This window comes from Ilyonectria robusta (genome assembly GCF_021365365.1).
Source record: "Ilyonectria robusta strain PMI_751 chromosome Unknown BGZ61scaffold_125, whole genome shotgun sequence".
Classification (NCBI taxonomy): domain Eukaryota; kingdom Fungi; phylum Ascomycota; class Sordariomycetes; order Hypocreales; family Nectriaceae; genus Ilyonectria; species Ilyonectria robusta.
The window spans coordinates 1-13,848 of record NW_025764559.1 but is presented as its reverse complement, the minus strand read 5'-3'; the positions used below and the strand labels follow the sequence as shown (position 1 = coordinate 13,848).

The 13,848-nt window shown below is 39.2% G+C and overlaps 2 protein-coding genes across 2 annotated transcripts; one reads left to right on the top strand and one right to left on the bottom strand.

Annotated features, from left to right (window-relative positions):
- Positions 1–3,952: 3,952 nt before the first annotated feature.
- On the top strand, positions 3,953–4,450 carry BGZ61DRAFT_321149 (uncharacterized protein; the record flags this gene model as incomplete). The annotated part of the gene is made up of 1 exon (XM_046238938.1): positions 3,953–4,450. A coding segment is annotated over one exon (498 nt), but the record flags the coding sequence as incomplete, so codon positions are not given.
- Positions 4,451–4,882: 432 nt separating this feature from the next.
- On the bottom strand, positions 4,883–8,796 carry BGZ61DRAFT_50889 (uncharacterized protein). Its single transcript, XM_046251976.1, has 6 exons — positions 7,339–8,796; positions 6,729–7,246; positions 6,616–6,645; positions 6,370–6,545; positions 5,826–6,261; positions 4,883–5,740 (listed from the first exon to the last, which is right to left on the bottom strand). The coding sequence occupies exons 1-6, from the start codon at positions 8,603–8,605 to the stop codon at positions 5,012–5,014; spliced, it is 3,156 nt and encodes a 1,051-aa protein (XP_046093109.1). The 5' UTR covers positions 8,606–8,796; the 3' UTR covers positions 4,883–5,011.
- Positions 8,797–13,848: the final 5,052 nt, after the last annotated feature.

Here is a 13,848-nt window from a genome sequence, read left to right as displayed (position 1 = left end):
ACTGCTATAAACGGCCTCTAGTAACTGTATTCCAGCTATCTAGTCCAGGATGCTATTTACATCAAAGATGAAGAAGAAAGAAAGAAATTCCTAAGTACCCCTAAGCTGTGAAATAATTTCCCATCCTAGCGCGCATAAGCCAAGTATATCTTGCAGCACAGCCGTAAGAATATGGGCCCTGGCCCGTAACAACTACTAGGGAGTCTGTTAATTAATTGCCTTTTATTTTGAGAGATTTATTTGAGTTTATTTTGACTGTTACTACAATCCTTGTCCTGCCTCTATATTACAGGGCGGAACTTAGAGTCAACTAAGAATCGTTATTGTGCCGTAAAGAGGCAAGAAGCTATGAGTAACGCAGAGCTACTATGTATATTAGGTAATCTATATTACGTAGTTACGTAATATCCCAATTTCTAGCACTCTATACTAGTTAACTAGAACTGAGGCTAGTACTGTAATACTCTATCTTTAACCTCCCTCAGATATCAAGCTGCTGCAGGCTCTATTAATACCTTACTAGCGAACTTTTCTATAATTAACTCGATATTCTATCTTATTAGATACTTTCCTATTAGGAGATATAAAACTTAGATTAACCCGACTTTATATGCGTAATCTAGTGTAGCTTCGGGCTGACCAGCTAAGATGTCTATGTAATAATCCTCTATATATCTCCCCTTAGGTAAGTTAATAAGTTAGGTGTTATTTCTATCCCTTTTAGCTGCTAAAACAGAATATATAATTTTTTCACCCTAATATTTAACATAACTTGTTAAAATTATTTTATTAAGTAGAAAGATTTAGAGTTTTTTATTTATATAATATACCTATATAATAAGTAAGCGCTAATATAGATATTACCTATATATTGCATCTAACTATACATTGTATTTTTCCTTATCTTTAAAATTAAAACCTTAATAAAACTACAACAAAATATCAAATTAATTAAAACTAATTGCTATACTCTTCTCCAAAAGTCTTAATTATAGCCTAATAGGTTCTTATATTATAGCCGGCCTTTTTATAAGTTTTATAGTGCCTTTCCCTTAGTATCGCCAACCTCCCTTAACTACTACTTCTTGATGATTTAGCTGCTATCTATATATTAATATCTCTCTAATCTATCTTATTCCTTTCTTTATTTAGAGTTATCTTCTCTTTTTTATATAGGTGGGTTCTTTTAGCTCTATACTACTTACTAAGTATCTTATTTACCTATTAAAGGATCTGGTTTTTAAATTTTAATAATACTATCTAATATATTATTATTTTTATTCCCTTAGTAAATAACTTAAGTATCTTAAGAATTAATATTAAAGAGCTATTTTAATATCTTCTAACTTATCTTTTAAGGTATTTAGACTAAAAGCTAGCTTTAAGTATAATCTTTAGAGTCTTTGAAACTTAAAAGTTAGGGAGGCTAACCTCCTCCCTAACTAATATTGGAGTCTATAGCTATATATTAAGCTTTAATATAATATTTTCTAGATTTAAGGGAATAAGTCTAGCCCCTTAAAAACCTCTCTTAATATTACTTCTTATTATAGAGGCTTTATAAATAATATAGAATACTAAGAAGAATTCAATCTTTAAAATATAAGTTATAGAGTATCTAATTAATTACTTAATTACTTAACTATAGGCTATTTTAAGTAGCCTAAAATACCTAATATTAAGCGGCTAAAGTAGGTAAGATAAATAAGATAGTATATAAAATATAATAATATAATTCTTTTTATAATATTTCTTAAAGTTAATAGAATAATAACTTTTATATTTATTAAGAATTAAAAGATAATAGTAACTAATTAATTAATTTTTTATATACTAATTAAAATATTTAAGCTACTTAAGATCTATCTTATTATTAGTCTAGCTATTTTAAGTTATTATAATAGCCTAATTACCTAGAAGGTTACTTTCTTAATATTAATTAATAAGATAATATTAGCCTATAATTATAATAAAAAGCTAGATTGCTTACTCTTCTATATTAATAGCTTAAATAACTATAATCTATTTTCAGTTTCTAGGCTATATTAATTTCAGGTTTCTATATCTTTCTATACCTATAATAATTATTCTACTTATAATTATATCTATTATAAAACCAATCTTATTAAAATTATAGATATTAATTAAGTTAATATTATATTTTATAATTATATTCTCTATAAGCTAGAACTAATTACAAATAATAATTAGATTTTTATATTTAGCCCTCTAATAGTTATATTTTCAAAAAAAATATATCTTAAGCTCTAGTTATTGCCTGACAAAGTTAGAAGCCCAGTACTTGCCGACTAGTAACGCATTGCAGTTAGCAAGCAGTTAGTTAGCTATTTTTTCAATACTATATAGTCGCAGGGGAAATCCTCATAAATCTAAGTCGAGGATAAATTGAATAATAATCTGTTCCTCTAGATTAGATAGTCGATGCAATGGGTTGATCCAGTCGCGTCGAGATTAAATACCCTTCTGCCGGCGATGTAGCCTATGTTTATTAACCTTATAGATACTAGCAGCGTGTTGGATATTGAGTTTTGGGTTATTTTAAAGGGCTTGAAGGATAAGGAGGGTTTTTGCCTCTATATTTGATTGTAATATACTTAGTGGTAGAGATTTAAGTGATGAAGTGGAAAGTTAGGTGGAAGAGGGAAAAATGCGACGTATAGTTGGATGCAACACATAGGTAACATCTATATTACAGATAAGCAAGTGCTATATTAAGATTTACACCTTAAATTGCAATTTTAAAAAAGCTATTAAAAGTTTAAACTAAACCTAAAATAGCTATACATTTTAAAATAGGCTAATTAAGATACAATCTATATAGAAAATAATTCCTGTAAATTCTAACCCATAGAAACCTAGGTAGATATAAAAAGTAAATCTAGAAGGTACCCACTTTTCATATCTACCTAGATTCTAGCTACTTAAGATTTTTAGGGATTATTTCTTAAATAGATTTTAACTTAACTAGCTTATTTTTAAAATATTAGCTATTTTAGGCTTAGTTTAAACTTTTAATAGCTTTTCTAAAATCGCGATTTAAGGTGTCACAGTACTAGCCTCAGTCCTAGTCGACTAGTATAAAGTACTAGAAATTGGAATATCATATAACTACATGCTGTGGGTCACCTACTATATATAGTAGCTCCGCGTCATCTATAGCTTCTTGCCTCTTTACGGCATAACAACGATTCTTAGTCGACCCCAAGTCCCGCCCCGTGATATAAGGTGTAAATTCTAGTACGGCGCTCACTTGTCTGCGGCGCTCGCTTATCATGTACATTATAGGATTTTCTTATTTTACTTCTTATTAAAGTATTCTCTAGTTCCTTATCAGTTAATAAATTATATTACTAGGCCTATTCTATAAATAGTAACAGATAGAGCTAATTAGCTAGCTTAGAAACCTAATACTTACATCTATTACTGTTGAATTAGAGGCATGTTGGAACACCAGGGCTCCAGGGAGTCACGTGTGAGACCGGGGGTTGTCGGAGGAAGCTCGCCGAGCCTCCAGCTAGCGAGCCTATATTAAGAAGCAAGGAAAACAGGGGAGCTACAGAGAACAATACAGAATACACACATGTTCGAGGTCATCAATTGGTCATACGTGCTATCCAGCAATTACACTTCGCAGGATTTGATCCGACTCTTCAGCAGTCATCAGAGACAAGAATTGCTGTCCACTCTCTCTTAACTTGGTAGACGTCCATAGTCGGCAGGTAGTGCACCTACCTTTGTCAACATGTCGACAACGGGCGATGACCAATGGGACATTTCCCAGCCGTTCGAGTACGTCAACGAAGAAGACGCCCAGTTCCACTTTCCGCCAAAGCCCATTACCAAGCCCCATCCCGAGTACCTCAGCGGCTGGGAAGCAACGCAATCTGGCGCCAAGGTCCGTCTGCTCGAAGTCGTCCACGGCTACCACGGCGGCGACAAGAAGCGACCGCGAACCTTGGTTGCTTTTGAGTTCATCCTGGTCACGGGGACCAACAAGACGCGGCTCGAGAACGTTGAGATAGTGGCCGGCTTCCGAGCCACGGGCGCGCGAGACGGTGTGCCCCTCGGCGGGAACCTCTCCGACTGGGATCCCGTGCCCACCAAGTGGGCTCCCGAGCAGCCGGTGTTGCCGAGCAACTTCGCCGCGGGCCAGATCACTGAGGAGAAGAACACCGAGAACGAACTCAAGGGAGGGTACGACCCGTACGTCGGCCTGGGCACGAAGCGCAGCAGCGGTTCGACGCTCGCTGTGGAGCGTGTCTACTACCGCTACATCGCTTCCTCACCCGCCCTCTTCGACAAGAGCTCGCGGCCCCTGAACGCCATGAAGTGGGAGTTGGTTGAGAACCAAGCGCTCCGCAGCGGCGTGCAATACCAGGTACGCACGGCAGTGCTCCTCCGTCGCAAGAGGTCCGACGACGGCACGTTTGACGTCTTTCTCGACATCCGGGCCAACGACTCCGTCACGGCAAAGCTCATGCGCATATTGAGAAAGGTGATACCCCGCGGCAGTGCGGGCACGTTTGACCCCACTATCCTGCCGGGGTCCAGCGACGGAGAGGAGGGCGAGGATGACGTGGCTGCACGCAAAACGACGCGGGATTGGATGAACCTTGAGACGGTAAACCTACAGGACGTGCTGATCAAGGACTGGGGGAGCGCATCCCTGGAGGAACTCGCCGCGAAGAAAGCTGCTGCTGAGGCGTCTAGCCATCAGGAGCCTTCGACTTGATGGGCGATGAGATGTCGCACGTATTGGAATTTCGGAGCTGAGGGAGGGGGTAATGACACGGAATGCCCTGGTAGGTAATGTACCTTACCTTGGTGAGCGGAGTTGGATTCACCCGACATTCTCCCTCTTCCATCCCCTTTCATGTCCTTGTTTTGTCTTAACATAAGTTGAGGGAAACCCAATTAACCCCTCCGAGTGCTTATAAAGTCACCATGTGTGATTATTCAGTAGTTAATTACGCCTTGTCCTTGTCTTTCGTTACTTCCGTGATGTCTTCTTCCTCGCTAGGGGCTTGATATGCGGCTCGCAGTACTTCGTAGCAATAGCCGCGTACGAGGCCGGGGTGATTCGCGCCAGAGACCCGACGTCGACGTACATTCGACCATCCCCGATATCTTCGCTCAGGTTCTGAAAGACCTTCTCTATCATGCCGCGAGAGTCTTCCCCGGCGTGAAATAACTTTGACGAGCGCCTCTCGGTCTGTTGTTGTTGTTGCCGAATCTGCTGCTGCCCAACAGAGCCCTGCATTGTTAGTGCCGTTGTCTCCTGGTGTTGTTTCTTATCCTGATCGTCGCGCTCCCGATCACGCTGGTTCCGCTTTAGGCAAAAGAGGAGCAACGAGGCCAGCCCAGCTGCAAGGGCAGTCGCCGCAGAGGTTCCGCCATTGACCAGGTCATGGCTGTCCAGCACGTTCTCCGAGGGGAAGTGAAACTGCGCGTCGCGGCCCACCCAGTCCTTCTTCCCCTGATAGATGTGCGCCGCCCCGATGCTGAAGGTCTCGTCGCAGGAGCTGGGCCAGGCCTTCATCTCCCCTCCCGGCGTGCTGTCCTTGTCCTCCCGCGCGGCGCAGTAGACGAGGATGCCAAGTTTGCTCGCTTCCTCGATGGCATTCCTGAGCTTCCGCCTTCTTTCGTCGGCGTCGGAGAGCAGGACGCTCCAACTCATCGAGATGATTTCGACTTTTGCTCTGATCGCCTGGTGGATAGCCTTGGAACAGCTGGAAGTTAGCAAGGTGACTCAATCGCAGCCAGCTTGTATTTCTTCTAGTTAATTAGGCAATGAACCATCTTACCTCAATGGCGTGGTCCACATCAAACGTGGGATGAGGCTGCTTGTCCTCCCACTCTCCAGAGTCGATCTTGGCCACGAAGAGACGTACAAAGGGGCACACGGTGGTGATGAGCTGGGCCATGCGATTGCCGTGCTGATGACGCCCTGGTGTCGACCAGCGATCCTGCCGCGGCGGTTGGTAGCCAGGAGAGTTAGCTGATGATGCTGGAACATGTGTCCATCCGCTCCCCGATAGAAACTTGCCGAGACCCTCCCACTCGGGGTCCAAGCCGTCGTCAATCAGTGCCACGCGAACGTAGTCCTTATCGTCTTTGACGCCGTTATTCTCGTCATCGGCGTCCGAGTCGGACTCTCCACTCCCGGCGGCGGCCGTCAGTTCGATCTCGGCCCCGAGTTTGGCGGTTAGACTCTTCACATCATCGAGCCACTTGTTGAGTCTGTAATGGGGAAAGGCGTGCTTGGTTAGCGACTGCATATCAATTCCCCTCTATAAGTACTGGGGTAGTCATAGCTAGTTAGGGATCGAATAGTGGCAAGAAACCTACGGCTTTGCATTGTCCCCGTCGCTGCCGCCCCCTTGGGTGCTACTTCTCAGCGGGTTGTTGGCCGATTCGAAACTCGAATTCACCTTGGGCGGAGTTCTTGAGTCCTTATACCACTTAGACAGCTTTGTCTTGAAGTTGGATACATTGCTTTGATTGGTCTCCTTAGTCTCAAGGCCCTAAATAATTGCGGAAGAGAAGTAAGTGAAGTATTCAGTACTGGTGGGTAGAGCTTAGAATGGTACTTACCTGTTTTGCGTCAATATTGATAACTCGTAGCTGCGAAAAAAAGGGGAAAGGTTTCAAGTCAGCGTTTCTAGAACTAAAGTAGTGGTTTGGCCTCGGTCTGGCAATGGACCTACCATGTCAAGTGTCTGAAGGCCCCCTTTATCTGCCCAGCCCGACAGAACGGCATTGATACCGGTCGAATATAACCATAGTTCGACCACCATCTTGGCCTCTTGCAGCGGCTGAACTGAAATATTAGGCCGTCTCCAATCCAGGTAACGAATGTCCTCGAGTGCGTGGAGGCATGCTTGGATGGTGGCTTCGCCGCACGGGAACGACGTGTTGTCCTCTACGACAAGCTTCAAAACCCGCTTGACCTTCTTCCGCTCCTTCAGCCACTTAAACAGCTCCTCTAGAGCTTCCGATGCTTTGGCTTGCCACTTGACCTGCTGCTCGGCGGTTTTGGGTATCCGCTCCTCTTCGAGCGTTGGATCGGGCGTCACACGTAAATGGACGTAGGCTAGCGTAGGGAGGAATTTGAAGCGGGCATACTGACTTCGCGTATTGAGTGTAACGCTTCGGTTTGGCTTGAATTCTTGGTGCTGCTCCTCTTCCTCTTCCTCGTCTCGGCCGCCGTTATCGTTGAGATCCGCTAGGTGGGTACAGAAGCAAGGTCAGTGTGCGTTTCACCACATCAGGTTGCACCTAGGTAGGTATGTAGGTAAAGGCGAGCCATACACTTACTGCTAGGATTCGCGCCTTCCTTGTTTTTCGCAACGGTCGCCAGGAAAAGGCATTGGCGGGCCAATTCGTAGCCATCCAGACGAAAAGATGCGTCCCATAACAACGTTTCCACCTCGGCAGAGAGGTAGAAGCAATCTGGGTCCGATTTTGACGGGCACTTTGTGGGAGCGGTGGTGGCTGCAGAGGGCGCTCTCGCTGCCCTGACATTGGCAGCTTGCGGCAGGTGTTGACCAGGGACAGGACTTGGCAATCTGACCGACTCCGGGAATATCAGGTTCCCCGTACTAGAGTTTGCTACCAGTTTCTTTTCGGCCATCTTGCACCGTTGCTGCTCCATCTGCTCGTTGGCGTTTGGGCTTTTCTTCCTGAAAGCCTCCCTGCCGCGGATATGATACAGGTACGGTGGCATCCCGGCCTTGTTGGGCGTGGCCAAGGCAACAGGCCCCTTAGCCAAGAGGGAGTGGAGAACGGCAGCGCGCTTCGCCTTGTGACCTTGGTACTGCTCGTCGATATCGAGACACCGCTTGCAACAGTTGGACGCGTTTTCCTCGCGGACGGCGTCAAGAGAAAAATCCGCAATGGGAGCTCGGAGAGCGGGAGTGCTGCAACGTGGGGCCTGGACCAAGAATTTCCGACGGGTTTTGAGTTGGAACTCGACGGCGTCGTGTAGGGGCGTGTTTCCGTTTTCCCTCTGAAGCTTTAGGACGCTCTCATCGGCGAGTCCAATGAGTTGGGTGGCGGCATCAGTCATGTCCTCCATCAGCGCGAGGTGAAGACATGTTGGGCCGTTGAGGCCGCGGCGCCCGGAGAGGATTGTGGCAGCCGTGTCTTGATCCAAAGTCTTGGTCTGGAGGCCGGATTTCATCAGATCGCAGAGGAGGGACGTGAAGGCCGAAGCTGGAAGCCAAGTTTGGTCCCTTTTCCGCTTGTCACAGTCGATAGCTTTGTGAAGCGCTGTGCCCTTCTCGGTATCGGCGCCGGGCTTGGTTGGTCCCAGCAAGTGCCAGTTCCCCGGAACAGCAGTTTTCAGGAGAAACTCACGGCTCGGTACGGGAACGAAATCGTTGCCTATGATTTCCACGACGAAGTTCTGTCTGAGGCCGGGCGAGATGAGGGGTTTGATCAGCTCGCTGTACTTGTCCCGCAACGCTTTGCTCTTCAAGTCGGCCTTCCCAGCGTTGTCCTTTGTGATTTCATGGATGACGGAGTTGAGCTGACTTTTCCAGTATTCGATTTTATCGTCCTCATCCAGGTATTCGCTCATCATGGCTCCTGTGGTCTGAGGTCCTCTTTCGTGGTGATGGTTCAATCGTCACCTTACCATCTATTGAGACAGAGATCGTACATACCCCAGGGATGTACCTAGTACGAAGGTAGTTTTGTGCCTGAGGCATTTTAAAGCACGAGCGACGGCAAAACGCTTGACCACGACATCCTAGAGCGTAGTTCAAAAACGTCAAGTCCAGCCGGGTGAGTCATTCCCCCTCCGTTCTCCGTGATGGGGGCTGCAGATGTCGTGTAACTGTGATCGGCGACCATTCGCGGGCAAACCCGGAACTTCTGCATTTCGTCACAGCGTCGCTCGCCCAATTGCACCCGCAGAGTCTCCCACACCATTTACCACTCTATCGGCCCAATTATCGCCTGGTTCTGGTTCTGCGTAATACTAGGACACTGGGTTGTCGAGGCCGTTGCTTGTAAATATCAACTTCTTTTTTTTTTATTAATAGAGACTGCAGAAGCTATATTAGTTTTACACAACGTCATCGCGGAAGCGCTGTTGTGATCAGGATCCACAATGAAGAACCATCAGGCTGCAGCAACGGAATGACGTCCCTCCCGGACCCAATGTCACGTTGCGGATATGTGTCTTGAGCAACACAAAGAGGGTCATTGGGTCACTGACCAACGCTCGGGCCTCCTTCAAACGTACTGTAAATAGTTGATGAGATGCCCCTGTAACCTTCAGTTAGCCGCCTCAGCTCGACAAAGGCGATGTGTAATTCGGCTGGCAAAGTGCATGTCAGTTTTTGGCGTGGCTGCAGGTTTGAGTATCAGGCAGCAGTCGGTCAATACATTTTCGGCAATGTTGGTTGAGAAAATACCGCATCTTACCGGTTTTATCCGCCTTGGCTGCCGCCATACCTGAGCAACTCGTGAGTCTTCCAATTACTACCAATCAATAGATAACACATGCCCGACTACGACTTGATGCTGACATGGTGTGCGGGGTAAGCGCTACCCACCGCTGCAACCTTCCGTGTCACCTCACAACTGAGGCAAGATAAATTTACTAGGCCGACAGCCAATGATTCCTCATCCGGTCCCTTCACTACCCTGTCGTAATTCTCCTCTCGCACCGCGAAGTGACTCGCTGAGTTGAACAGACGGCTTCTTGGCTTTCAGGTTGCTCGCCTGCATTTGTTAGTCTGTCGCAAGTATCACTGAACGCCCGATGGCGCTGTGTCTCCGCCGCTACGTGGTCAGCTGCCTGTCATTAGGCCCTGTCTAGCATACGCTCAAATCTGCCTTGCTCATAAGACTCCACCCCTAGGACGGGGCTGTTGTGGCTGCAGCCGGTCAAGTAGATATATATATAATCTATGATGGCTGGAGGGATCCATGGACAGATTCGGGTCTCGGTTTTCACTTGTGTTCGAGTGGGCTCAGCCAATAAGATCACATCTGGGACGAACAGTACCCTTGTCAAATTTTTAAATGGAACTGTATCCCTATTAAAAAGCACGATACCCCTGCTCGTCCAAGATAAGATAAGATAAGATAGGATAAGAGAGCATCGGGAAATCGCAATAGATATTAATCCGGATACCATTAATCCTCATCTCCAAAAACGCCTCTTTATTTCCTTTATAATTAGCAAGATATCTTAGCCAATAAATATCCCAGGTTGAAATCTATAATATATTATATTTATATATTATAGATTATTTGAATCCTATAAGTAGATAAGAAAAAAAAAGTATATTAGTAAGGGATTGGATAAATTAAAGAATTAGGGGAAATCTAAATAGAAAAGGCTATAAAATAGAAGAGCTTAATTTTCTAGGAGAGCTATATATTAAGAAATATTTTATAGTATTCTTAAGTTATGGGCTGTTAGGTACTTTTACTTAAGAAAAAGAGAGTATATACTTAAAACTATATATAGAAGCACTAGTTTATATAGCTTTAAAAATAATAGATTAAATATATATAAGATTATTTGCACTACTCTACTATCTATTTTATTAATAATATTAATAATATACTCCCAACTATTAGAAATATAATTATATCTAGTTTTAATTAGACTTTCTTCTTTAATATATTTTTATTTTTTATTTTTTTTATTATTTATTTTTTAAATATCTAATATTACCCTCTAATTTAATTCTAGTCTAAATAAGCTTATTTAATCAAGAGATTATGTAGTACTCAGGCAGCAACCTCATATTAAAGGAACCATCGCACTATAAACAAGAAGATACCAGTAATACCACTCCCCCAGTACCTCACATAACATTCTTGGCGACCGATACAAACCCTCTTGCAGCTGCATACGCTATCGAGGCTGTCGCGTCACCTACGTGGCTACTCAAGCCGCTACCGCTTTCACAATTATACCGTCAAACACTTGCCCCTAAGATGGAGTTTACAGCAGTACTCCCAGTCCTACCATCCTCTTCCGTCGTCTATCCTAACAGCCTCGGTATCGATCATCAGGATACTCCTCAGCCTCTTTTATAAAAGCCCAATTACCCCGATTTATTGCTACCTCCCCCCTAAAGGTATATACCTAAGCTTCTTCCTCTATAGATCTTCTAATATAAGCTAACTATCTTAGCTATTAGATATTTTATTTAAGCTCTATAAATATAAGAAGTCTATAAACCCCTAGAATTTCTTAAGAATTATAGTATAGTATATAATTAAATATTTTATATTTTTTTAGCTTAATATATAATTATAAGTTATAAATTAGGATAAAAAATCTATTAAATATATAGTATTAATAGAACTTATTATAGGTTTAAATCTAGCTAAAGTTAATAAGCTAGGAAATATTTAAATTACTTAAGAGATTACTTAATATCTATAGAATTTCCTCTCTTTTCTTTTAAAGATTTTTAATAAGTATAATTCCTATAATTCTAGTAACTATTTTTATTAATAGTATAGCTTTTTATTAAACTAGCTAAGCTAGCCTCTTTTATTTAAAAAGTTATAAGCCTCTTTTTTATATTTATAAATTTCAATAGTATAATAATAGGATATTAATAGTATTTAATTAGGGGTAAAAAAACTTTAAGTAATTTAACTATTTAATAATTTCTATCTTTTTTTTCTTTCTTTTTTTACTTTTAATTTTTTTACTAATTAAATAATTTAGCCTTATAAACTTAACTTAGTAAAAATAAGATATATTCTTCTTAGTATATTTAATATAATATATATAATAAGCTTGTGTAATAAATAAGCTTTATAATAAAAATCCCTCCATTATATTATCTCCATTTAATTAATTAATTCTTAACTATAAAATATATCTAACTCTTATATTAAGAGTAGAATTCTTCTTATACTTTAGCCCTTTAAAATAACTTAAAATTAAAGCTTTAATATACTAAAAATCTATAAAGTTAGCTGTATAATACTATAGCGCTAGCAAAAGGAGATTTAATTCCAATATAATTAAATCTTAAATTATATAAGCTATCCAATCTAGAAGAGTAGATTATTATTTAGTTTATTCTTAACCTGGATTTATAAGGTTTTCCCTATAACTATATAATATTAAAGAAATAGCTAACTAACTACTTACCAATTAATATATTACTATTAGTAAGTACTAGGCTTCTAACTTTATTAGGCAATAACTAGAACTTAAGATATATTTTTTTTATAAATATAACTATTAGAGGGCTAAATATAAAAATCTAATTATTATTTATAATTAATTCTAGCTTATAGAGAATATAATTATAAAATATAATATTAATTTAGTTAATATTTATAACTTTAATAAAATAGCTTTATAATAGTATTATTATAAGTAAATAGTTATTATAGGTATAAATAGTATAGAAACTTAAAATTAATTTAGTTTAGAAATTAAAATAGATTATAATTATTTAGGATTAATATAAAAGGCTAGGTAATTTAGCTATTTATTATAATTACAGGCTAATATTATCTTACTAGCTGGTATTAGAAAAGTAACCTCCTAAGTAATTAGGCTATTATAATAACTTAAAATAGCTAGATTAATAATAAGATAGATTTTAAGTAGCTTAAATACTTTAACTAGTATATAAAAAATTAATTAACTAATTACTATTATTTCTAATTTTTAATAAGTATAAAAGTTACTATTCTATTAACTTTAAGAAATATTATAAAGAGAATAATATTATTATACTTTATATACTACCTTATTTATCTTATTTACTCTAGCTTCTTAATATTAAATACTTTAAGCTACTTAAAATATTATAATTAAGAAATTAAGTAATTAATTAGATATTCTATAATTTATATTATAAAGACTAAGTTTTTTCTAGCCTTTTATACTACCTATATAGCTACTATAATAAGAAGTAATATTAAGGAGGTTTTTAAGGGCTAGACTTATTCCTTAAATTAGAAAATATTATATTAAAGCTTAATATATAGTTATAAACTCTAATACTAGCTATAGAGGAGGTTAGCCTTCTAACTCTTAGGTCTTAAAACCCTAAAAATAATACTTAAGGCTAATTTGCAGTTTAAATATCTTAAAAGATAAGTAAGAAGGTATTAGAGTAGCTTTCTAATATCTATTCTTAAGATATTTAAGTTATTTTTAAGGAATAAAAAATAATATATTAAATAGTATTATTAAAGTCTAAAACCAGATTCTTTAATAGGTAAATAAGACTCTTAATAAGTAATATAAGTAAAAAAACCTATCTATAGAATAAAGAGAAGATAACTATAGATAAGAGAAGGGGTAAGATAGATTAGAGAGATATTAATATATAGTAGTAGCTAAATTATTAAGAAGTAGTAGTTAAGTAAGGTTAATAATACTAAGGGAAAGATACTATAAAACTTATAGAAAGGCTAGTTATAATATAAGGATTTATTAGGCTATTATTAAGATTTTAAAGAAGAGTATAGTAATTAATTTTAATTAATTTAAGATATTATTGTATTTTTATTAAAGTTTTAATTTAAAGGTTAGTATTTTTATTATAAAGCTTATTTATTATATAAGCTTATTATATATATTATAAAATATTTACTTTTCTATCTTTTTTTTTTTTAATACTTTTTATAACTTAAATTTAAATATCTTAATAATTAAAAATACCTTAATTCTTAAATAGCAAAAAGACTTTTATAATTAAATTATTATTTTAGTAGCCTATAAGATAATTTTGAAATTAACTTTATAAGAGATACCTTAAATATATAAAATTATATATACTAAGTTTTATTTATTTTAGAAGAAACTAGGCAGTAGCTAAT